General features: G+C 37.0%; 1 protein-coding gene across 8 annotated transcripts in view; it reads right to left on the bottom strand.

The window, feature by feature from the left end:
• ESRRG (estrogen related receptor gamma) overlaps positions 1 to 25728 on the bottom strand; it is a 187992-nt gene that overhangs the window by 149432 nt on the left and 12832 nt on the right. Inside the window, exons 1-2 of one of the 8 annotated variants that reach the window (XM_075267144.1) lie at positions 24878 to 24953; positions 11437 to 11566 (exon numbers count right to left, since the gene is read on the bottom strand). The exons of 3 other annotated variants lie outside the window; for them this stretch is intronic. In XM_075267144.1, the coding sequence (XP_075123245.1) occupies positions 11437 to 11480 (44 nt within the window). In that variant the 5' untranslated portion in view covers positions 11481 to 11566; positions 24878 to 24953. Of the gene's footprint in view, positions 1 to 11436; positions 11567 to 24111; positions 24140 to 24877; positions 24956 to 25728 lie in introns of those variants that run through there. 4 more of the 8 variants (XM_075267142.1, XM_075267140.1, XM_075267145.1 and 1 more) reach the window with 4 other exon arrangements.

Below are 25728 nucleotides of genomic sequence, written 5' to 3' on the forward strand. Positions count from 1 at the left end.
ATAGATAGATAGATAGGAGATAGATAGATAGGAGATAGATAGATAGGAGATAGATAGGAGGGAGATAGATAGATAGATAGATAGATAGATAGATAGATAGATAGATAGATATGAGATAGATAGATAGATAGATAGATAGATAGATAGGAGATAGATAGATAGATAGATAGATAGATATGAGATAGATAGATAGATAGATAGATAGATAGATAGAAGATAGATAGATAGATATGAGATAGATAGATAGAAGATAGATAGATAGATAGATAGATAGATAGATAGATAGATAGATAGATAGAGATTTTAAACGTCCTTTAACAAAGGTTTATATAGTCCAGAGATTCCAGGAATGCTACTAAATATGCTTTTATCTCTCGTTTCTCCTCTTCCATAACCTTATATACACATTTGTTTGACCTATAATACAGAAAGCCTAATAATCTGAAACATGTATGTGTTGTATCTATGATATTGGTATATAATATCTATCTACAGTGTCTTTCCTTCTATCTATCTATCTATCTATCTATCTATCTACCATTGTTCTGCTTGTATCTCACATTCAACCTGTTTATTCTGGGTCACCGCCCAAACTCCCATTGAGCTGGATCATATGCACAGAGCTAGAATCCTTCCAGTACATCTGATATACATATGATCCATGTAGCACGCACTGGATATCATTAGGACTTGTATGTGATGTACAATAAAGAGCCTCGGCTCTATCGATGCTCTGACGTCACTGGTGTACAATGTCCGCAGCTTTTATATTATTTACTACCACTCATCTCTACCTTTCTGCTTTCTTCTCAGATCTCCAGTTTCTCCAGGATTTTACTATGTTTGCACATTGTTATTGCTAATCCCTGTAATACTACCCCCATCATTCGTGACACCGCTATAACGTCAAGCAAAGGCATCCGATTATTATAATAGCAGAGACATATTGCATGGCCGGCAGGTTTGTTCCAGTAAGAGAGTCCCTACTGTCAGTCTACGGGGACACGAGGAGATTTTCTCATTGTGTCTCTGCCTTCGACTGGACATCGCATTTTACACTCTTGGAACAGCCAAGGTCACCAGTCCAGTCCAAGTCACTGTAATGGAAGTGGACCAGAAAGGAAGTGATAATTCATCAAATATGGCAGTGCTGTATGCTGTAGAGGCTGCAGAGCCCTTACTAGTGAAATATGGAAGACAGACATGAAATAAAGCTACCGGGGGGATGCAGAGCACAGGATGGAGTGTATTCTGAATTATTTCACATCTAGGGTGTAATATACAGTAGGATTAGACTATAGACATGGTATATAGGTGAGCAGCATGCTGCACAAGAGGAAGAGGAGGGGCATAGCTATAGGAGGTGCATTGGTAACACATGAGCCTGGGCTCGTCTGCCACCTAGGAGGGCGCTGGGGATGGGAGCCCTGATATAGAGATTGCATTGAGACCCCAGAACTTCAAGATACATCTCTGATAAAATATATAGAATATATAGTTATATATATATATATATATATATACACACACTGTATATACCTGTATATACCTGTATATATATATATATATATATATATATATATATATATATATATTTTCTTTTTACAGATATATAAAACTAAAATTATTTATGTAAATAATAATAATAATAATAATAATTATATTTAAGTTTTTTAATTCTATTTCTATTTCCATGAATAGTCACATGGCGCTCTGGGGCCACAATGCAAAATGCATCATAGGACTCACCACGAATCATGTCTTCCCATATAGCAGCGGATCATTGAACCCCCTACAGTCACCCTTTGCCCATGATTTGGACAACAAAAAGAACTATAATGTCCTCTTGCCTCATATGACGAGACTAGTACTATAAATGCCATGTCAATACCAAAAAGTTTAGACATATTTTTTTAAGACCTCCCACTTCCCATGTCACTATCTTTTTTTTTTTTTTTTTTTTTTTTTTTTAATTACTATAACCTGACATTTTCACTCTGGCCACTAAGCTTAATAATAGGCTAACACATGCCAATTTTGTAGGCATTGTTTTTTCAGCAGTCACCTCACTTACATCACAGATAAGATTACAATAGATGTTTGGACCGCTGTGTATAACACCCCTGACCCATTGTTACAGCACTACTAACAATAGATGATGTCACAGCTTATCTCCTCTCTATGCCTAGAAAACTCCCAGACTATCACTGCTTATGCTGTAAAGCAGATCACCAAATGCTGTTAGCAGAGGGGAAGCTCAGGCAAGATGACGCCCCATAGTCGTGTATAGAAAATAGAACTTAAAAAAAAAAATCTGAAAAAAAAAATCAGATTAGAAAAATATGTAAATAAAAACACACTTTTCCCTTCAGTTTCAATTTTACCAAATGGTCCATTTGTAGACCCATTTGTGGGAACTCAAAAATTCATGGGCCCACCACTGTAGACATGACACCTGCCTTGGGTAATGAAGAGTATTTTTCTGACCTAGGGTGTGTGGGCCCCCCTGGACCCCGGACCCTGCACATTTTTCAATACTTCACCTATAAGTATCCACCATATACTAATATATACAACACAGTAACCAAATCACCTCTATCATCTGATTATAGAAATGCCCATTTCTTGCCCCCGCTGTACCCAAATACCCCGAACGCCGCTCATCATTCTCCCCGCTCTATCGTCCCTTAGAAAGGAAACCAAGGGAAGAAGAAAGCAACATAAAAGGGATTTTGCATGTGAATTGAACGTAATAGGTTTGACATGGGTTAACCTTAAAAAATCCAATTCACTCAAATCCCTTTTGAAGGCTGCAGCTGAAATTTGTGCAAATCTTTAGCAAGTAGCCGGGCGGCCGTGTATTCAAGCTGTCTCCTGCCTCTGCAGATCTAAACCCAGACTGACAAATGCATCACACCCACCCACTCTTTTTAAGGATTCATCCTGTGAAATGTTCATTTTCTTGTCGGTCCAACAGACAGCTAAAAAAAAACAAAAAAAAAAAACTAAAAGAAAAAAATTTCTATTTTTTGCAAGTATTTATTTAGCGGGATATTGTGGGATGAAGATAGAAACGCTTTCTATGCAGAATTATACAAGTCAATCCGACCTCGACGTACACAAAGCCCCGAACAATTACAGGCTCAAGGATGCAACCAAAATGGTAGAATTACTGTCTTGGCCCTTTAATTACAGACTTGGAAGCTGCCCCCCTACCACACGTCTAGAGATAGCAGCCCAAAAATGAAGAACCTGCCATCAAAGAGGAACACAAGTCACCAAGATGAAGGAGAGAACGTTAAAGGGGTTCTCCATTTTTCAATACCCATTGTCAAACGATCTGGGAGGAAAGAATGGCTAGAGAGAAGGTCTGGAGGACCCGACACCTGTATCTGTTATACTGTATAAGTGTTAAGGGTGTAATTCTCCATGTGTCCTGTGGAGGTGCTGCTGGGTATTTAAGAAATTGTTGGCAGGTTCACATACATAGGCTTCAGTTACAAACTGAAAGGCCTTGGGGTAGAATGATGTAGAAACAATAGACAGATAGTTTTAGAGAACTAGACATAAAATAGATATATAGATAGATGATAGAAATATAGATAGGATATAGATATATAGATATGAGAAAGATATCTAGACAGGCAGATATGTGATAGATAGATAGATAGATAGATAGATAGATAGATAGATAGATAGATAGATAGAAGATAGATAGAATAGAGAGATGATAGATAGATAGATAGATAGATAGATAGATAGATAGATAGATAGATAGATAGATAGATAGATAGTATAAGCCTCTTTGGCACTGCTCGGAGATTTCCGTCACTGAAAATTTTGTTCAATATCTAGAAATCTCTGAGCAGTGCCAAAGGGTTTTGCTCTCTATGTGGATTTGTATTTGGTCCTGGCGGATATTTCTGCCACCCTTGACCCTCCTATAGCAGCAGTACACATGGCGGCATGCACTGATTTATGCGCTCGCTCACTGCTATTAGGTGCAGCAGTTTCTTCCCATTTTACTCAAGTTGTAAAAGTTAAATGATAGAAAATGCTAAGCTCGCCAGCATGCACGGCTGATTTACATAAATGCATGTGTTTATTTCTCCGGAGTATTTATGCACAGATGCCAGTCTAAAAAAAATGAGGGTTTTTTTTTCTGAAGGCACAGATACTGCATTGCAGCAGTGAGAAAAACTCAAAAATTTAAGTCAAACTCTATTTAGTTCATTTACTACACAAATGAGACTACAATGGTAATGACTGCTATTCATCGACTGATTGTATGCATATATATGGTAGGATTATAGGAGAGAGATTATCTGTCTATCTACCTTTCGTTCTATATTCCCATGTGTCTCTGTTACTCATCTATCTATCTATCTATCTATCTATCTATCTATCTATCTATCTATCTATCTATCTATCATTTGCCTATGTTATTCATGTATACCATATATGTATCTGTTTATTGCATGTCTATCTATCTATCTATCTATCTATCTATCTACAGTATATATTATCTATCTATCTATCTATTTATCTATCTATCTACAGTATCTATCTACAGTATCTATCTATCTATCTACAGTATATATTATCTATCTATCTACAGTATCTATCTATCTATCTATCTTCCCATCTGGGCCATTTATGATATATCCACAAACTATTACCACATATGTGACCCACAACTATCTTGAATATGGGATCTCCGGAACCCCATTTTCTGATTGCCATGACATGAGAGGTGACCTTGGTTGTCGTGACTAGAGAAGTGTCCATGAAGGAGCAACTCTTTCTCTTCAATTGTTCCAAAAATAGCTGAGATTTTTGGCTATTCTCCGATATCCCATAAAATTCAAAGGACAGATCTGCGCATGCGCCATCTCTCTGCTCACTATCGCAGCCAGACAGGGATAGGATGACCCCTATTCTTTTGATGTGGATACCCCTTTAATAACACCAGCCGGTAATTTGTAAGGGACATTTGAAGGTGACTTTGGAGCCACTGGTATCTAGATCTTATGGGATCATTCACCAGTAAGCTAAGGATCTTATTGTTCATATGGTTGAACATAAGAACCATTTTCATGATACAAGGATTTTGGGCCTTTAGCATTAATCCCTCTGGTGGGTGCGAGGATCTCAAGAAAAAAAATGTACAAAAATTTTACCAAAATTTTCAGTTCTTTCTATGTTCTGTCTTGCCCTTGTACGCTTCCTATAAGAGTACACTTGGCATTACCACATTATACAGTCCTATCAAATATTAATCCCTCCTCGTATAGGTCTGCATATTTACAATACCGCAAGCCTAGATCTCCACATAATAAACGACGTCGTGTCCAAGTAAGTGGATCATCCGGGTCTGAATGGCTGCCGAGTTAAACCCAGAATGTGTTATGTGATATGATTTACACTCGCTGTATGTTGAGGGTTTGTCTTTTGAGCCTCTGTGGTTTTGTGGGTTTGTTTCAGACCAGTAGTGACTTTTGTTTAATGAAATATGCAGAATAATGTCATTATCAATGGTTCTCCGACTCTACAGACGAGGGAAGGAATACGGCTGGCGTTCCATAATGTGTTATTTGTCTGTCTGCCAATGACCAAAACAAATAGGATTAGGCTTAACTTAATGTGCCCAAGCTGAAGGTTAATGAAAAACTATCATTAAAAAGATAATAATTCTCTATTATTTAGTAGGCTGCGCCATATTAGTGGTGACGCGCCTCTAGATGTGCTATTTATATCGCTATTAATCACATCTTTCTTAAGGAAATCCCCCAGAAGTCTCAGACTTCTCTTTGTCATTGTAAAGTTAGGGTTTATATCATAATACAATACAAGTTTGGGACTGTTTGTTGCTACTGTGTTCACTTTTGCAGACTCTTAAAGGGTCTGTCTTGAAAACTCTGTGTATGAACCCAGCCCTGCAGATGGATAGGTGAGGGTCACCCGAATCAAACAATGTTTATCCCTTGTGAATCAGTGCCTCTGTTACCGAGATATCGCTGTTTTTGTCACTTCGAGGGTGCTGCCATTGCTGGAAAGAGCTCATTTGCATATTGACAAAAATGGCAATATCTTGGCAATGGAGGCAGCGATTCATGAGAGGAAAACAATGTAGGATTCAGGTGACCCTAACCTATCTATCTGCAGGGCTGGGGTGATATGTTGGATGTAGGCGAAAGACTCCCTTTAAGAGAGTGCAACAAAATGTGCAGCACTAAAACCATTCCAGCTGGGCCAAGAAGGTCTCCGATTACATAAAGGGGGCAACAATGATGTTATGTTACATCAAAAAATTTTACAATAGGACCTAAAATCAGAGATCTTCATGGACAAATAGTTGGCTTTACCCTAATATTTGATGCAATCTATATCCACTGTATAACTTAGAGAGTCAATAGCATGGAGTATGACATTGGTGGGCATGACACATGACTTACACAGTCAATGTAGCGAGCATATAGATGACTTATAGCAGAAAGGAATGCTTTATATGATTAGAGAGTCCGTTGCAGTGAGCACAAATATGATTTAGAGAGTCTACTGCAGTGAACAGAACATAAAATACGATGCAAAGAGTCCACTATAGTCAGCATAAAATAATATATCACCTAGAGAGTCCAATGCAATGAGTATAAAGGTTACTTAGAAAGTCCATTGCAGGAACTGCAACATGTGACTTAGTGAGTTTGCTGCAGTGAGAATAACACGGTAAATCACTTAGATAGTCCATTGGAGTCAGTAGAACATATAACGCACGCCTCTACTGTAATAAACACAACTTTAGGGAGTCCACTGCAATGAGTAATAACAGGACTTAGTCTATATGACTGGACTGCACTGGATTCTCTAAGAGTTCACTGCAACAAACATCAGATTATATTTGAGAGTCCCCTGTAGTGAAAAGAACACAAGCCTTAGAGAGTCCGCTGTAGTAATAGGAATATATGTCTTACATTGTTCACTGTGGTCAAAAAATACATGAATTAGAGAGTCCATTATAGGGAATAGATATGACTGAGAAAGTCCGCTATGGTGAAAAGAATATATGACTTAGAGAGTCCAATGTAGTGAAGAGAATATATGAATAAGAATACCGTATATACTCGAGTATAAGCTGACCTGAATATAAGCCGAGGCCCCTATTTTTACCACAAAAAACTGGGAAAACTTATTGACTCGAGTATAAGCCGAGGGGGGGAAATGCAGCAGCTACTGGAAAATTTCAGAAATTGGTTGGAGTTTTTGGGTGCAGTAGTTGCTGGTGCTGGGGAAGGGGAGGGGGTGTTCTGGTTGTCTGTCTGCCCCTTCCCTAAGCTTAAGGACTGTATTTCTCCCCCACTTGGAATTCAGCCTGGCTGACTATAGGGTATCTGCAGTGCTCCTATTAACCCCTTCCCGACGGAACAGGAGCACTGCAGATCCCCTATATTCAGTAGACACAGGGATACCTAATGTGTATGTGTGTCACAGTCATTTCCTACTTTTATATGTATTCTAGGGAAAGGAGGGATTTACAACTTTTATTTACTTTATTTATTTATTTTTTTAAAGCTTCTTTTTTTTTCACTATTTTATAGAATATTCTATACATTACTATTGTGGCTGGTTATAGACCCCCCTCCCCACAAAAATAAATAAATAAAATAAATAATAATTTTATTTTTTTTGCTTGACTCGAGTATAAGCCGAGGGGGGCTTTTTCAGCACAAAAACTGTGCTGAAAAATTTGGCTTATACTTGAGTATATACGGTATATGATTTAGAGAGTCCACTGTAATAGAAAGAATACCGGTATACGACTTCGAGAGTCCACTGTAATAGAAAGAACATATGACTTTGAGAGTCCATCCACTGTAACAAGTATGAAATTATTTATGTAAGGAAATAAAACTTCTTTGTCGGCATCTACAGAAACCTGTTCAATTTGTTTTGAATGCAGCCCGAGCTCCAGTTTTGCTGCATCTGTGAGTGCTTGTATACATATATACAGCGAGTCCCCTGCCCCTTCCTCATTCCTCATCCCTGCCTCTCCCCTCTTTTGTATTTACACAGCAACCTAAATAATTCACACTGCCTGTTTTTCCAGACCAAGTGCTCTTGTGTTGAGGTCTGCAATGAGCTATTGCAGATACCAGATGGACACATGAATGCAGCAGGTGGGACAGATGGCAGAGCGCCCTGTCTGACGCTCGCTGCCTCAGCTTGGAGGGGCTTGTCTTCCAGGTATACTCTTGTCACTGTGGCAAGAGAGCAGCATGCGGGCACCGAAATGTATATGCACTATGGAGAGAGAGCACTATCAACACCCGCTCGTTTTTGTATAGTGGATAGACACTGACAACACAACTCTACACATAGGACGTACAAGTCAAGTAGGAAATAAAAAAATGTACAAAAAGCAAAAACATTCTACAATGTTATATAGAAAAATTCCAAAATCATAAAAATAATCTACTAAACTAGTTCTAGAGCTGTTCTATACAACCATTCATCTACAGTATATATAGAAGGTTACTCCTCGACTCAGTATACCAAGTGCCAAACAGCGCCTCTAGTGGCCAAAGGATTATACTGAACAGTATGGGCAATGGGTTGTGTGTGTAGAGGTGTTACCTACTAGTCTGTGATGTCAATGAGGTGACTGCTGCAAAAGAAAACTTTGGCAAGTGTCGGTCTATTATTAGGCTTAGTGACCAAGGTGTAAATTTCAGGATATAGTACTTTTGTGAAAAAGAAAAAAAAAAAAATAGTGACATGAAATATAAAAAAATATCAAAAATTCTTTAAAAAAATATGTACATTGGTGGCATCATTAATAAATACACCAATTTGCACATTTACAGGGTGTTTTCCATTGGAAACCATAATATAAAGATTCAGATTTCACGCTAGTAAAATAAAGGATACAAATGCATTCGCTATATAGCACTCTCTTCTTTTGGGATCAGAAAGTTCCCAGATGCATTGATATAATAAAGGATCCTGGGCCCTGTAGAGCAATCAGAGGCCTTAAAGGGGCTCTGATGCTTAGAACAGGCGCAGCATTTCAAGTGGTCGTGAACGGTATTGCAGTTCTTTTCCATCCAAGTGAAGTTGCAGTACCCTTCATGGCCACTACACAATGACTGGAGTTGTTTTGGTTTGGTGGGGGGGCACAGACCCTTCAATCAGCTGATTGGTGTGGGTGCCTGGAGTCAGACCCCATACCAATACGATCTATCCCACAAATAGATCATAAATTACCCCCACACTTTGAAAACCCTATTAGTGAACCCTATGGAAGGGATCCGAAATGAGGTCCCTTAGACGGAGCAAAGATCAACTACAAACATCAACTTTTACTGGAGGACTCCGCACCTCCATGCATTACAGAAATAGCCCATTGATTTATAATGGAACTGTGTAATGTTTCTTTTCCCCTGTGGTGGCGCTGCAGGGAAACTGAACACTAATCACTGATCACTGGTAATCCTAAGATCATCTATGATTGGAGGATCCTTCTAACAGAGGAGGCTTCTCAGTTTTGATGTACAGACACCGATTTCTGAGGAATTGAAGCCGTCCAATGTAATGTTACTATAGAAGTTATTTCCATGTGGCTATAGATTACATTGGTGATTACAGTCACAGATTTTAGGTATTATATAATGGATATTATTCAACAGAAAGACTCTTATAGTAAGACAGTGCAGGCAGTGATATGGGTAATGGCGCCCGGCTGGGGGTCCGTGGCTCCATGTGGCTATAGGTGACTACCGGGCCGAGTGTGAAGAGTTACTGCCAGCCGGTTACACATTACTGACTCCTCCTGGTCCGTCTATCCAGAAGATTTCCTGTAACACTTGCTGGAACGATACTGGAGTTAAACACTCAACTACAATTATTTTCCCACGTGTGCCATTAAAATCAGAATTATGGCCTCAATGAATATGAGTTTGCAGGTAGGCAATTTTTTTTTCTGCGCTAAGTCTTGAGCAGTAATTTCACAGGCCCTAGACCACAGGATCCATTTAGGAAGTTGCATGACTAGTCTGTGTTGTATCCGGCTGGGATGTGGGATATTCAGATGAAATCTGTGAGCAATAAGCCAACTTTACTGTCTGATGACTCGTGGAGTGCTGATATATTAGACAGGTACATAGATATGGAATAGATAGATATATAGATGGAGAGATGTGAAATATATAGTAGATAGATACATAGATATATAAGATAGATAGATAGATAGATCATAGATAGATCAATGGATGGATGAATGGATAAATGGATGGATGGATAGATGAATGGATAAATAGATAGATAGATAGATAGATAGATAGATAAATAGATAGATAGATAGAGCAATGGATGGATGGATGAATGGATAAATGGATGGATGGATAGATGAATGGATAAATAGATAGATAGATAGATAGATAGATAGATAGATAGATAGATAGATAGATAGATAGATAGATAGATAGAGCAATGGATGGATGAATGGATAAATTAATGGATAGATAGATCGATCAATCATAGATAGATCAATGGATGGATGAATGGATAAATGGATAAATGGATGGATGGATAGATAAATGGATGGATGGATAGATAGATAGATAGATAGATAGATAGATAGATAGATAGATAGATAGATAGATAGATAGATAGATAGATCAATGGATGAATGGATAAATGGATGGATGGATGGATGGATGTAAAAATGGAAAAGTCAAAGAATCAGATGTCAAAATTAAAAAATGGCCATACACCCCTGGGTCCAGGATAATGTACTATGCTAATCCCATAAAAGGGTAGCACTTCAAAAGATATGTCTAAAGTAAATCTTTACTTCCATGAAAGAGTCTTTGTGGACTTACTACAGAAAGATGCCCTGATTTTCGAATAGACGCTAGATAGATAGATGATAAATAAATAGATAGATAGATAAATAGATAGATAGATAGATAGATAGATAGATAGATAGATATGCAAAACATAGATACATAGATAGATGGATGGATAAATAGATAGATATTTAGTTGACAATATTGCAAATTGCATGACATTTTATTGGCAAACCTAGCTAGACACTATTCTCTTCCAAAAAAATTGCTACATTTTATTTCTCTTAGTCACGCCCGACTTTCCAAAACTGTTAAGCAAGGCATTAAAAAAAAAAAAAAAGTGTAAAAAATAAAAAATAAAAAAATCCCCATAAAATGACTTCACTTTGCTTTGTAAATATCCCCTATTATGTCTTGTAATATCTGTCAGTACAAGCCCTCGCGGCACAATGTCTAGCTCACATAGTATCTCTTCAAAAACATACAAAAATACAAAAAATTCCATGCCACCCATGTATATACAGTACATATGTGCATCTCTGTGATCACTGTGTATGCACTGTGGTGTAAAGAAATAGAAAAAAAGTCTTACTTCATCCACGGCTGAGACAAGTTAGGAAAATCCCTGGAAGTCATCTTGTTTTAAAATTATGGAATCCAACGAAATGCTCTTTCTATTATTTTCCTATATTCTCCAATATTTGATCTGTACACTCTGAAAACTAAGAAAGAGAAGATTCATTCTGTGCTCTCTTGTCCTCCCTTCGCTATGATAAACAGATTAACCCCCACTGGCTGCTCCCTAATCTGAACATTTGACACATGAAAGGGTTAACAAAAAAAAACAACCTCTTTTTGTTCAGCTTCAAAAACCTTGCTTTGCCCACCTATGTACTAGTATACAAGGGATCAGGTAGGGATACAGTATATAGGTACACGTCACATCCACACGGTAAGATATAGAGTAGTATTGAAATACAGACAATTGTGAAGAAATTAAAAAAAAATTTTAAAAATTTAAAAATTCCACCATTAGGCCAAGTTCACACGGAGTTTTTTGGTCAGGAATCTGCCTCAAAATCCACCTTCAAAAAAAGCCTCCCAATAGAGTTCTATTGGGAGGCTTTTTTTTGGAGGCCGATTTCGAGGCGGATTGCTGACCAAAAAAACTCCATGTGAACTCAGCCTTAGGAGGAAATAAAAACATTCTGGTTCTGTGAATATAGAGAACAGAATTTTTGAAATATTGGCGGTTGGGAAGAAATCAAAAATTTCCACTTTAAGGAGAAAGCAAAAACATTCTGTCTCTAGCAAGAGGTATTATATTTAAAAAAAAAAAATTCTGATGGTTGTGAAGAAATAAAAACTTCCACCTTAAGTAGAAACCAAAAACATTCTCACTCTACTAAGATATGTAATGGTATTTTAGACATCTAAATAACTGTACAGAAATCCAAAAATTTCACCAAAGGAGAAAAGCAAAAACATTCCACCTCTGGCAAAAGATATAGTAGTATTTTTTTTTTATTTTTTTTTTAATTCTGATGGTTGTGAAGAAATCAAAAAATTTTCACCTTAAGAAGTAACCAAAAACTATTTTTAAAACATGGATAATTGTCAATTATTTGGCCTCAAAAAGTTCCACCTTAAGGTGAAAACAAAAACATTCCCATTCTACCAAGATATGTAATGGTATTTTAGAAATCTAGATAACTGTACAGAAATCCAAAAATGTCACCAAAGGAGAAAAGCAAAAACATTCCACCTCTGGCAGAAGATATAGTAGTTTTGTTTTTTTTTTGTTTTGTTTTTAATTCTGATGGTTGTGAAGTAATCAAAAATTTCCGCCTTGAGAACAAAAAAAACTATTTTGAAAACATGGATAATTGTCAAAAATTTCCACCTTAAGGTGAAAGCAAAAATATTCCCGTTCTATCAGGATTTTAGAAATCTAGATAACTAAAGAAATCCAAAAATTCCACCAAAGGAGAAAAGCAAGAACACTCTGCTCCATCAAGATATATAGTAGTTTGTTTTTTTTTAAATAAAAAAAAAAAATCCACCTTAAAGAAAAGAACAAAAACATTCCACTCCGAAGCAGTGATACATATTGTCTTGGCTGCTTCTGAAACGTGTTACTATGTTTAGGTTTTTGATGGAGTCTTTATTTAGCCGCTCCTCGGTAACCCAGTGACAGATGCACTTGTGACCCTGTTAGCCAAGATGACATCACTCATGTAACATCACTGACAGCTACACCCACTGCGGGCACCTCCTCTACACCTGCTACATTAAGGGGTTAACCTACGCCGATCAAACGTGTCTGAGGTCGTCACAATTAGCAGATAACCGATCCAGCAAGCAAAGTTGACGTATCTGAGGATGGCCCCATGAACCCAAAAATAACATACATTGTATCCCAGGGATATGGTCTGCAAAAAATAACACACAACCGGCCTGCATCGAAACGTAACCTGGATGAATCTCTATATACAAATGATACGGTACAGTACAAAACATTGGGAGGTTCCAAAAGGAGTTTCCCAATTTGGGCCAAAATTTGTCAATTTGGTACACATTTTATAAATTTGACATATTTCTTCCATAACTAGCTCTTAGTTAAGCAGTTTTTTTGCAGTAGGTGCAAAAAGTTTCTAGAAACTGGAGGAGCAGGGTACCCTCCCCATGTATACCTCTGATGTACAAGCGTCATAGGGGCCCATGGCAAAACACTGTATGCTGATGGGTATAACTGAAAAAAGGTATACTGATGCATTTTGGGCCGAGGGGGCCCAGATGGGCTCCCTTTGACCTCAGTTGGGCAAATGAGGATGGATAGATTGACCTTTGAGCATGTTCTGGTCTAGCCATCGAATGCAGAACTATTGCAACACATTTCAATTTTTGCAAAGTAAGTCTTGACCAGTATTTTCCCAAGACAGACTTATTCCAGCCATGCAATTCTAAAAAATAATAGATCGAACCCTATTAGTGAAGGGTTAAGTAATTGCAGCTGCAGCGCTCAGTTTGCACAGAGGACGGAGCACTGTTTAGTAAACAGGGTATGCAGGAGCGCACTGACTTCTGACTTCTGTGTCTTTGAAGATGGGGCGAGAGGGGCGTGTGGTTTCTGTTTTTAGTGTACACTCGGCTACTCTCTTAATCCTGTTTTATGTAGTTCACACCTGCTGCCGGCTAGCTGTCTGCTGAAGGCTTGTGGTTCCTGCAGCACTTAGGCTCTGCCTCATAGACACACAGAGGCGCAGCTCACAATGTAGATCATACAAATACATTTACCCCACTGGCCCAGAAACTTTTTATATTCTACCCGGTGTCTCATTCCATGGTCCTCCGAGTTGTAGTGTCCACAGACATAAGAGAGTTGTCAGTCTATAGACTTTACAGCTAACTCTAATCTAATTGTACCATTACAATGGCCATTTGGGTCAGATAATGGTACATCATTTTTATCAAAATATGTGCCCTGGGGGCAGGAGGGGGGCAACAAGCCACTATGCCTTGGCCATTGTATTTAAATGCAAGGCTTGGATACTGAGCTAAATATTTGTTATATCTATGGGCAGGGAGATAAGAGGCTGAGCTCGGGGGCTCGCAAAGGGTATAATCCAGCCTTCTGATAACTGTATACCCCTGATGGTATGTTGCTGGAGACAATTGGGTTTCTCACATAGATTTGATGTTTATGGCTCCACTAACAAAAAAAAAAAATCTATAAGTGGTCTGTATCTAGTGCCCCCTAGTGGCAGTTTTTGCTTGAGTATAGCAATGGCGTTAACAAAAACTAAATGGATAGATAGATAGATATGGGATAGATGTGCGGATAGATAGATAGATAGATAGATAGATAGATAGATAGATAGATAGATAGATAGATTTTGGATGGATAGATAGATAGATAGATAGATAGATAGATAGATAGATCTTGGATAGATAGTGGATAAATGGGTGGATGGAGAGCTAGATAAATAGATCTTGGATAGATAGATAGTGGATAAATAGGTGGTTGGATGGAGAGATAGATAGATAGATAGATATTGGATAAATGTGCAGATGGACAGATAGATGGATAGATAGATGGATAGATAAATAGATAGATCTTGGATGGATAGATAGATAGATAGATAGATAGATAGATCTTGGATAGATAGTGGATAAATGGGTGGATGGAGAGCTAGATACATAGATCTTGGATAGATAGATAGATAGATAGATAGATAGATAGATAGATAGATAGATAGATAGATACAACATGGATGATGAATGGATACATTAGATAGATATTAAATATATAAGATAATGGATAGAGATAGATAGATAGATAGATAGATAGATAGATAGATAATAGGATGGATAGATGATAGATAAAAGTAATCATAATAGATAATTGATCTAATAAAACACTAACATCTTCCATACTCACGCAGCAGAGCTGAGCTTGCTATTTGTCACAATGTGCTGTAACAAGATATCTTACTAGTAGTTTTCCACTACTGACAAATCTACAAATTCATGTTGACTCGGCTAACACGACACTCCTATACCACTGTGAAATCACAATTTCTTCTCTGTATAGACATCGTATATAAAACCAGTGAAGAAAAGTCTGGATTACCTGGAATCTTTAAAGCTAAATCTGTCTCCTCTCCAGACCATGTAGTGTATACAGTCGGTGGCGTCAGTGTAGTGTAGCAGAGTATATTGGGCTTCCTGCTCCATGTGGCTTAATGAAACAAAGCACCATAGACATCTATTTTCTATGTGTGGCTGATGAAGGTGTCTCGTCTGTGGTTGTCCTATGGAAGGTAATCGAGCCCTTCGAGGGGATGACATGCGGTGGGTGTTATTGAAGGGAATGCGCCATAAATCTTGTCATTGTGGAATCCAGACCTAGAATCTTTTTTAACAAATCAACGCTTTTTTTGTTGCACAATTCAGTTCGAGTCGAATAATTGCTCAACCTACAGACTATGATCAAAGTTGAGGGTTAATGACCTCCAAATTATACGGAGAGTTGGGGAGCGAATTGTATAGGCATTAAACCCTACGGACAGATCTGAGGTTTTGATTTAAAAAATTTAGGAATCCGTTTTAATCCCTAAAAATTTTTGCAAAATTTTTTGAAAACGATTGAGCCGAAAGTAGAGCCTAAAACTAGTAGAAAAATAACTCCATACAAATAATATGAAAACTCAATAATAGGTCACATGGTGGAGGAGACCAGTAGAAGGTGTCGCCCCATGAATATATGCATGACATTGATTTAACATCTTAAGAGCCAATACGGTCTCAAACGAGTGGACCTAAACGGCACCACTGATCTCTTTGGTCTTCAAAGAGTTAAAGTCGTCAGGTGTAGTTGGGAGGACAAATTGATATTATTCACCACCACGTAGAACTTGTCCTGGCTGGACTAATAAAGTTGGATTAATCATCTCCAAACTAGGCTTACAAAAAACATTAGGAGCGGAGGGGCAAATTGGGCGTGGAACAGGAGAGCCGAGCTAACTGCTTATAATTCCAACCTGGTTACATGTAAAAACGAGAAAAGGATATTTTACAGGTCCGGGATTTCGGACATTAGATTAGGCCAAAATCGGTGCTAGTAAATAGACTGGGTTTCGAGCTTGGTCTCCTAATAAGTTACGGCTTGACATGGCCTTTTCAAAAAATATAGTTTAGGATAGGAAGATGTATGAGATTCTGAAGAATTTATGGGCAAAATTTACTTAAAGGACTCTCTGGGGTCTTAACGAAGACTAGGTTTATGTAAATTTTTGAAACTATATTTGGTGGACACATCGAAAAAACATATCCATGAGGTTTCATTGACCAAAAGGAGGCCAAAAAAGTATCAGTTTGGTCTTGGTCAAACTGGTATACATTAATATACCTGCTAAATGAGGACTGTTTAGGAATTTTAGGAATCACTCTCTTTACCCATGATGATAGAAAACGTTGGGACTGCCTACAATCATCATCATGTAGGGTTATCTATGGGCCACTCAATGGCTCCTCGATATGCTCCACAAGGACTCATACTCAGGATCGAGTGTTCAGTCCAAGGTGGGATTTTGATGCTCCATCCTTTTCCAAGGATTTTGGAGCATGTCCAATGTTTCAAAATAGACGTAACCCAGAAGATGTTCGAATGTCCCTCAAGGGTCACCCAAATGCTTTCCGTTAAACCCGTAACCCCCTCGGCCTGCACACTCGGTCACATGTAGGAGGCCTAACACTCTAGAATCTAGTTTTTTATGCTAAAACGAGACAGGGAAATCTCTTAGAGAGTCCATATTTACTTTAGAGGAAGGTCATTGAGTCAAAAACATATCTCGAAACCTCGAGACCTTACTTGTATTTGTCTCATTTTTGGCCAAGATTTCACGTTCCCGAAGCCAGCAAGTAAATGGAAATCACTGGAGTCATGCCTTATGTTATTAAATGCTCTGTAGTTTCAAACTGTTACAGACAAAATGTTGGATTCTTGAGAGATCCATACACTTAAAAGTAAAGGATTTCTGAAGATAGGCATTTGGTCAATTTATCATCCTTGACCATTCAGTTTTCTTGTATTCCCCCTCGGCCGGCTGCGAGGGATAGAGGAGAGGCACAGTGTCTTATCGAATGGTATTGATCACAGGGTGTCAGTGATCTAATCAAGAGCAATCAATACTAATCCAAAATCAATCAAAACACTTTTTACACTATCATTTATCAAATCAGATCGCAACAGCCACTTCCAAGCATAAAATGAAGAAAAATGAGAAATGCGACAGAGAGGAACGGAGACAAAGAGTAACTAAGGGAAAAGGGAATACAAACAGCCATACGACTTAAGAAACTCTCAAAATTTGTTAACCCCTCCAGATCCGCTCCTAACTATAATGAAGACATTAATCATCCTGTCTGGAGTGTAAATTATAAGTATATGCTAGTGAACCTAAACGCATCTCGGTACAATCACTATGTTAAGCCAAGTCTAAACGAATCAAACACAATGGAGATCATGCGGATTAAATATTAGGAATTAAGTACTTGTATCGAGACGTTACTGCATATAGAGAATGGAGCCAAAATCCAAAGCAAGATATAGTGTCGGAAAGTCTAAATCTACATAGAGTTAAAAAGAGTAATATTGTTTATTCAAAAAGTCTTGAGTGTTTTTCTGCCCTCTTAGGACCACAGGTCACCTTGAGGACTATAGCGTGAATAGAGACTAGCTAAGGTACCATGTTAGACAAGCCTAAGCCACTAGACTAGTCCCACCATGACTGGTTTCTAAGACGCCATTGAACGTCCCTTCTCGTTGATCGTGAAATAATTGATGGAGTCGCCAGCGCTGCATGTATCAAATGGGCAATGGGTAACACGTAATGCAATGAGCTGAGCTGGTAAATCTGCACTGCAGCAAAGTAGGCTTCAGCGGAAATACAAGCACACTAGCACATGATGCACCAAGCGGCTACTTTGGCTACGCTGCAGTAAGCTTCAAAATTTGCAACGACAGCGTCTTTGGGTTGAGTTGCACCTAGACTAAATCTGCAGCCAGATCCATCCACTGACAATCTACAGAAGTGACATATTTTATGGCCAGTATAGCGGACAAAAAAACCCAAAACATATGTCCATTAGCGTCGACCCGGGAGAAAGGGCCTGATCTCGTAGACGGTAAAGGGGTGAAAATTCTACTACCATTGAAAAAGTTTTAATCTCTAACCCAAGTCGAAACACTTGAGAACAAATCAAACTTATAACTTTTCCCCAAAAACACTTACATTTTGCATCAAGTCAAACTTTTTGAATTTCTAGGGCAGGAGTTTAAAAGAGGATATCGACAAAACTCTGAAAATTTTACACCCAAACTATATCAATGGTCACATTAAATTATCGAAACGCACTATAGCCCAATGCATATCCATGTGAGAACCCCAACAATGTATATTACATACAAATAAAAAAATCTCTCAATCTTCAAATCTATTTTTAGGTTGAATTAGTTTCGTTAAACATCTCAAGGACTCGATTTCCCCTCTCAAGGAACAACAATGGGTACCCAACCCCATGGCGAGAACCCGACATCAATGTTATAGTTTTATTCTCTGTATTTTTGTGTTTGGCAGTAGATTGTTCCTGTTATTGTAAGACAGGTAATCTACCCCTACCATTCATAATTCTCCTTCACAAAAAGATATTACTCTTTAACTTCAAGAAAAGACCAGCAGCGTCTGAAACATTCACTTCTGGTAATGTAAAAGCATTGGCATTTAACTGCCTTCCCGATAAGACGGTGCCAGTAAAACTGATTATTCTTTTCTTATTCAAAGCATATCAGCATTTCGAAAGCTCTTTCAATCTTATCAGGTGTATGAACAGCGAATTTACTGAAAAACAGTTTGTTCGGCTCCTCTTTCTCTGCACTAGGCTATCAGATAAACCAAACTAACTAACTGTATTTATACACAATCATACTTAGAATGAAATCAGCAATGTAAACTGCTGATAGTGCCAGCTGCCGGCACTACCCTCAGTAACATTAGGCTGCCGTAGGGGCCAAAAGGACTAAATAATCTGACAGGGTAACCAGTTCCAAGCAGAACCCATGGACGTTAAAATGGAACTGCTTAAGAGAAAATACACAAAAAATTTCACGTCAATTGAGCCACTCCATCCATTGGTTTTTGAGAGGTTACGAACAAATGGAACTAGGCGCGTATTCATTTAATGTTAGGAATTAGAAATGAATACGTTGCAAACCATAATAATATATAAATACTGGTTTTCAGGTTGTTGGTTTTTTTTATATTTCCCCAAGTTTTGCCTTAACATATGATGGACAATTGTTTTTATGTCCTCCTATCTATCAACTCAGCTAATAATCGAGGACTAATCAGAAAATAATTGGAAAAAAAAATAGGTATTAAAAAAGAAAAAGTGCACAATTTTATTCCCATTGAAAAATATTCTTTTCAATGCTTTTCCCCCTCTCTCACATCGTAATTTTAAAAAGATTCCTTGTTACAGCCAGTTAGGTTACAGAAAGTGACATGTTTTCACATTTTCTTCACAGCTACGCTCTCTGGAACAAAACTGCTAAATAACACTGATCTTTTCTGTTTCTGCGCTAGGCTCTACGATGACTTGTTAGCTGACATTTTGTCTGTAATGCGCCCGATTCTTGAATTACTGTATAGATAAATCTTTGCATAAGGTTACTTTTTTTTTTTTTTAACTTAAAAAAGATGGCGGAGGCAAAATTAACTCTTGAGCTAGAACATTAAAAAAATAAATAAATAAAAAAAATCTGCAAAACACAACATAAAATACGTCACATACATTATGTTATTGCTAGGTGGACATCTATAAGGCCCTCCCCAAAATATATTTGTATACTTTTTTTTAATAAACTAAATATCTTTTCAGAATAAATAAAAAAAATTCAATGGCCACCATCCAGAAAATACCAAGTAGTATAGAACCTAATGAATGACCTACATCACAGTATATTATTGTCATGGCTGGGTGAAAGGTCAGCAAGGTTGTACCATTTCTATATATATGATGGCCATCATAAATTTTGTTTTTGTCATGTGCTAACCATTTGTCATAAGCGGTTCGAATGTTCAAAGCGGTGCCGGGGCCTAACCAATCATTAACAGTAAAAAAAAAAAACAATATTCATTGATATCAGGCCTGAAAGTTCATAAACATCACAACAATACCTGTTTCTAGGGTAAAAAAAAAAAAAATTCAAAAACTTTCAAAACAAATTTTATGTAACCCAATGGAGAAATATATTTTGAGATGGTAAGAAGGAACCACATCAAATTCTGGATCTTCCCAAATGTGAACATTTTTGGTCTTGAGCAACCAAGACTCCAGAAGAAGATAATCTGTAACTTTTTGGGAAAAGAGTGAACAGGATGTAGCACCTTCAACATCCTGTTTCATCACATGACTACTAGTCATCGCTTGGCATTGAGGGCATTTGGATGAAGAAGAACAAAACAATTCATTTTGAGAACGTATGATTTAACCCAAAGTAGAACTTCATTATTAACATAAATTAACAAAAAATTAATAAAAATATGCAACCTCCTCCTCTCCCATGCAACGCCAAATCATTCAACAATAAATTAGTTAAAAAATATTCATCTCAAAAATCTAAAATTACACCCTAATCCTTAATTGACTCATCGAGGGTATAAATAGTGCTGCATTTGAAAAAATTATTTTTTGAACTTTTTGTTTAGAATTTCAAAAATAATTCTAATTAATTTTGAACTAAAATTAGATTTATTTTTGAAATATGGAGGAAATTACAATCAATTTTCTAATTGTAGGCTATATTTAATCTAAAATAATAAAAATATTTTTTTAAAATGTTATAATGGACACAAAAACATTTCATAATAGTTATTAAAAAAAAAAAAATTAGTCATAGTCTAACCTGATATCTGCAATGGTGCTGCTAATGGATCTCCTCGCTTAGGCAAATAAACTAAGAATCTCAGGTAGAGCCCCAGCTCAGTGAATGAGAATTGGCAGTCACGTGCCCTATGCATGACCCCAAGACAAATGTTTTCAACGTGAGACTAATGAATTGGTTTTACAGTAAATGTTATGCATTGCACGCACCCACGGCACTGAAGGGGTTATTGCATTTTCAGCTCGAAATGCACGACTGCCTCGCTTTGACCTTCTGACAGCAAAGTTAATGCAGTGAATTTTTTCTAATTTGTTTGGCTATGCAATGTATTGTGTGCCACAGCTCAAGATTTTCATTTTGTGGGGCTATGTTGTTTATTTTTGATTTTTTTGGAAAAAAAATAAAAATATATATATTTAGTTAGGCCGATCGAATTCAAGCTCATGGTCGACTTCTTAGAATTCCGGTCTATTGAAGGCGGTCTAGAAGTGATCCGTTAATGGAGTTGTGGCACCAGTGTTGACCAACATATCAGCCTCTACATCTTGGTCAATTGTTGTTTCAGCATCTGTGACACCGGGGCTATATGACAGATGAGACAGGTGTCATTCCAACTAATGTAATCTAGTGATGGGCTACCTAATGTGACCAGGCACCTCCTGGGTGTAATCTTTTTTGGATCCCGATATAATAATTTGCTATAATGTCTCTATTCAATTTTTTTTTTTTTTTTTTTTTTTAGAATTTCCACCTAACTCATCTTGGGATTCAGAGCCTTGTCATGGAAGACGTAACTAGGTCCGGTGTGACGTGTAAAAAACCAAAAAATTAACCAAGCTATAGGTAGAAAAATTACCGTACTTTTTCAAAAAGGCCTAAAAAATTAGCAAATTGTATTTTTTGCAATATAGAAATAAATACCCGATATAATTTTTTTTACATAAATAACGTATATTTTTAACAGCTCTGTAAATTTTCCCATATTCAAAAATTTCTCGGACACATCAGTCATTTCCTTTCGCAACCATTGATGAATTTTGTGAACAATAAGTGAATGGGTGAATGTTTTGTATTGTTGGGTAGTGGGGGGGGGGGTGTCAAACTCACATAGATCTATATATAGTCAACACAAAAATATCGGGTTTATTAAATATCTCATTAGCAAAAATTTTTGCCCCTTAAGGTCGTGTTTAGCCCGATGTCTATTTTTGAAGTTAACGTTTGACCGCAGGGGACGCAGCAGCCCATGGCAATAATATAATCGCCGATGATGAATATGTATAGGTATGTGCATATATTTCAAAAATTTGCACAAGGTTTTTGTTTTTTTTTTAATTTACCGGCAAAGCGGAATTGCAAACAGTACAATTTATCGCAATACGTTTTTTTTAACTGCAAGACGGTCACAAGGCATTATGGGCAGGTCAGCTACTTTTTCAGTACTGTATCAGTATGCAGAGACCCTAAAACTTTTTTCCTTTTTGACTGACAATTTGAGGAGGAAAAAAAAAAAAAAAAAAAAAAAAGGAGTCCTGTCTAGTTTACATTTTCACACTTCATTACATGGGAAACACAAGTGCTGCTAACAGATGGGCACCTTCTTTTGAAGGGCTGACAGGGGAAAATATAACAGGCCTATTTAGTGTGCAGACAATTCTCTTATTCGTAATTGAACTGGTACCTTTATACAATGTAGAAAAACAATAGCAAAGCACATTGATAGATGCAGATATCAAAGGATTCCACATAAAAGGATTATTTCATCTTCTCCGAAACAACACAGCGCCCAATTTTCTTCCTCCCTGTATTTATTTACTTTTATTTTGGAATATTTTTGTAGGAATTTTTTTGTACGTCCGGGGTCGTGACTGTTACCTTATTCTGATTAAATTTAGAATGTTAGTAATTTTTGTAATTTTTTTTGTTCTATGTTATCCATACTATCCGGACCCGACCCAATTTTTGCAAAAAAATTTATTTTAATTCTGGTTCGGATATTTTTAGCAGCTGACAATGTGTCTCCTCTATTCTCACGCTGTTTACAGTGCTGGGGATGATCACTCTCCTCTGCTAAATATGCAGCCTGACCCCCAGTCAGTGACAACAGCTGATGTTTTTGACCCACTGAGATGTGAGATGTCAAGTAAATTATAACATACTGTTCTGGTTGCGTTGATAAATATGCGTGTGGGTTTTTTTTCCTAATGATTTTTTTTTTTTTGCATTATTTTTGTATTTTATTAAATTATAACATACTGTTCCGGTTGCCCTGATCAATAGGTGTGTGTTTTCTTTTTCTAATTTTTTTTTTTTTGCAATTTTTTGGATTTTTTTTTCCATTTTTATTAAATTATAACACACTGTTCCGGTTGCCCTGATTAATAGGCGTGTGTATTTTTTTCCTAATGATTTTTTTTGTTGCAATTTTTTGGATTATTTTTGTATTTTATTAAATTATACTGTTCTGGTTGTGCTGATCAATAGGTGTGTGTTTTCTTTTTCTAATTATTTTTTTTGCAATTTTTTGGATTATTTTTGTATTTTTATTCATACCACCAAATTACCTTTAGCAAATTAGCAAACCTCACAACACGTAATCCAAAAATACATCCATAACCCTAATATCCAACCATGTGAGGTTTTTATTCGATTTGGGAAATAGGATTCTCGATTTAATAAGAGCCCAAGTTAGTAACTCGATGTAGGCTGTGAACTGGGCATTCTTCCCATGTAACATACACCAAATTCTATTTTTTTTGATAACCGTATTTGATTGTTGATAAACTGGGAGCAACAATAAGAGGAAGAAAACAAAATTACCCATCATGATCAAATCGCAGACACAATTCATGCCAGTTCCATAATGCAAATCAACTCGACTATAGACAAGCATGCAGAAAAAAAAAAAAATATATATATATTTTTTTTTTTAAATTTTAATATGTCGAGTACATGTTCCTAGCGGATTTCATAGGATACAGAAAACATATTTCTCCTCCATCGTGTCTGCAATTTAAATGTAAATAATTCGGACCAAAAATCCTATAAAATATCTCGGCAGCCTGTGATACGTGTTTACTGTATAATGGGCAATCTGTTTTACGGTATAAAATAGGATGCTCCAGTTGTTTTAGACAGGTATAGACTGTGCTGGGAGATGACAATGAAGATGTAAGTGTTGCTATGTCTGCAGGACGTTGCGATGGGGATGGCAAAATGTTTAAAAAAAATAGACGTAAATTTAGAAAAAAATAAAAATAAAAATTAAATATTAAATTTCTGCATGACGTAAAGCTGAAATGACAATAGATGTTTGGGGTGAACAAAAAAGTTATAGAATGGGGATGGATTGTTGGAGGGGGGTCAATGAAACCATTTGGGGGGTCAAAATGTAAAGTCTAGGTTATAGCACCCGATACATCGAGACGACAAAGTAACACGATAGATAGAGCGAGGAGAGTTGTGTCAGGTTACTGGTGTGTATAGGAAGTGGTGGAATTAAATAAAAGCAAAAAAAAACAAAACATGGCAAAATAGAATTAGGCATCACATATACGAAAAAAGGAAAAAAAACATACGGTCCTACCATGAAGGTAAGGTTTTATTTTCAGAAAAAGAGTTCGTCCTCACATTTACACCATGTCTGTGTACATAAACCATTTCCCTAAGATAAAGATAAAACAATTTATCAGTTGTCTGGGGGAAATGCCTAAAGAACAAATAAATAAATAAATAAAAATATAATAGGAATAAAAAGGTTTTTACAGAATTACTTAAAAATCAGCAATAAATAACATGTCAATAGTCTATAGGCAGAGAAATAGGATGGAGGTCTGTATAGAGAGAGAGGGGAGTGAAGAGGGAAAGATTCAGCAAATGGACTGGCAACTTTGTGGCATTGGAAATAACAAGCCCATAACTATTATAGACTATACAACATTATATAGCACGCGCCTGTGCACACAAGAGGGGACTAGGGTCAATGCAAACATGCATACAGTATATACATAGTACATGGTCACTATAATACACACATACAATACACACAAGAGGATTATAGGTGACTATGGTCAATGCAGAACATGCATACAGTATATACATATACATCGTACACTGTTATAGGTAGCTGTGGTCACTGTAATACACACATACAGTACACACATAGGCACCGGACACTTGTATACTATAGACTATACATACAGTACATACATATACACAGCACTAGTATATGGAGCTGTCCTACTATAGACTATACATATACACAGCACTAGTATATGGAGCTGTCCTACTATAGACTATACATACAGTACATACTAGTATATGTAGATGTCACCACTATAGACTATACATAAAATAAATACATATACACAGCACTATTATATGTAACTGTCAGTAGTATAATACACAATATGTACACAACATAATGATCATATGTAA

Source organism: Leptodactylus fuscus, chromosome 3, assembly GCF_031893055.1.
Source record: "Leptodactylus fuscus isolate aLepFus1 chromosome 3, aLepFus1.hap2, whole genome shotgun sequence".
NCBI classification, from domain to species: domain Eukaryota; kingdom Metazoa; phylum Chordata; class Amphibia; order Anura; family Leptodactylidae; genus Leptodactylus; species Leptodactylus fuscus.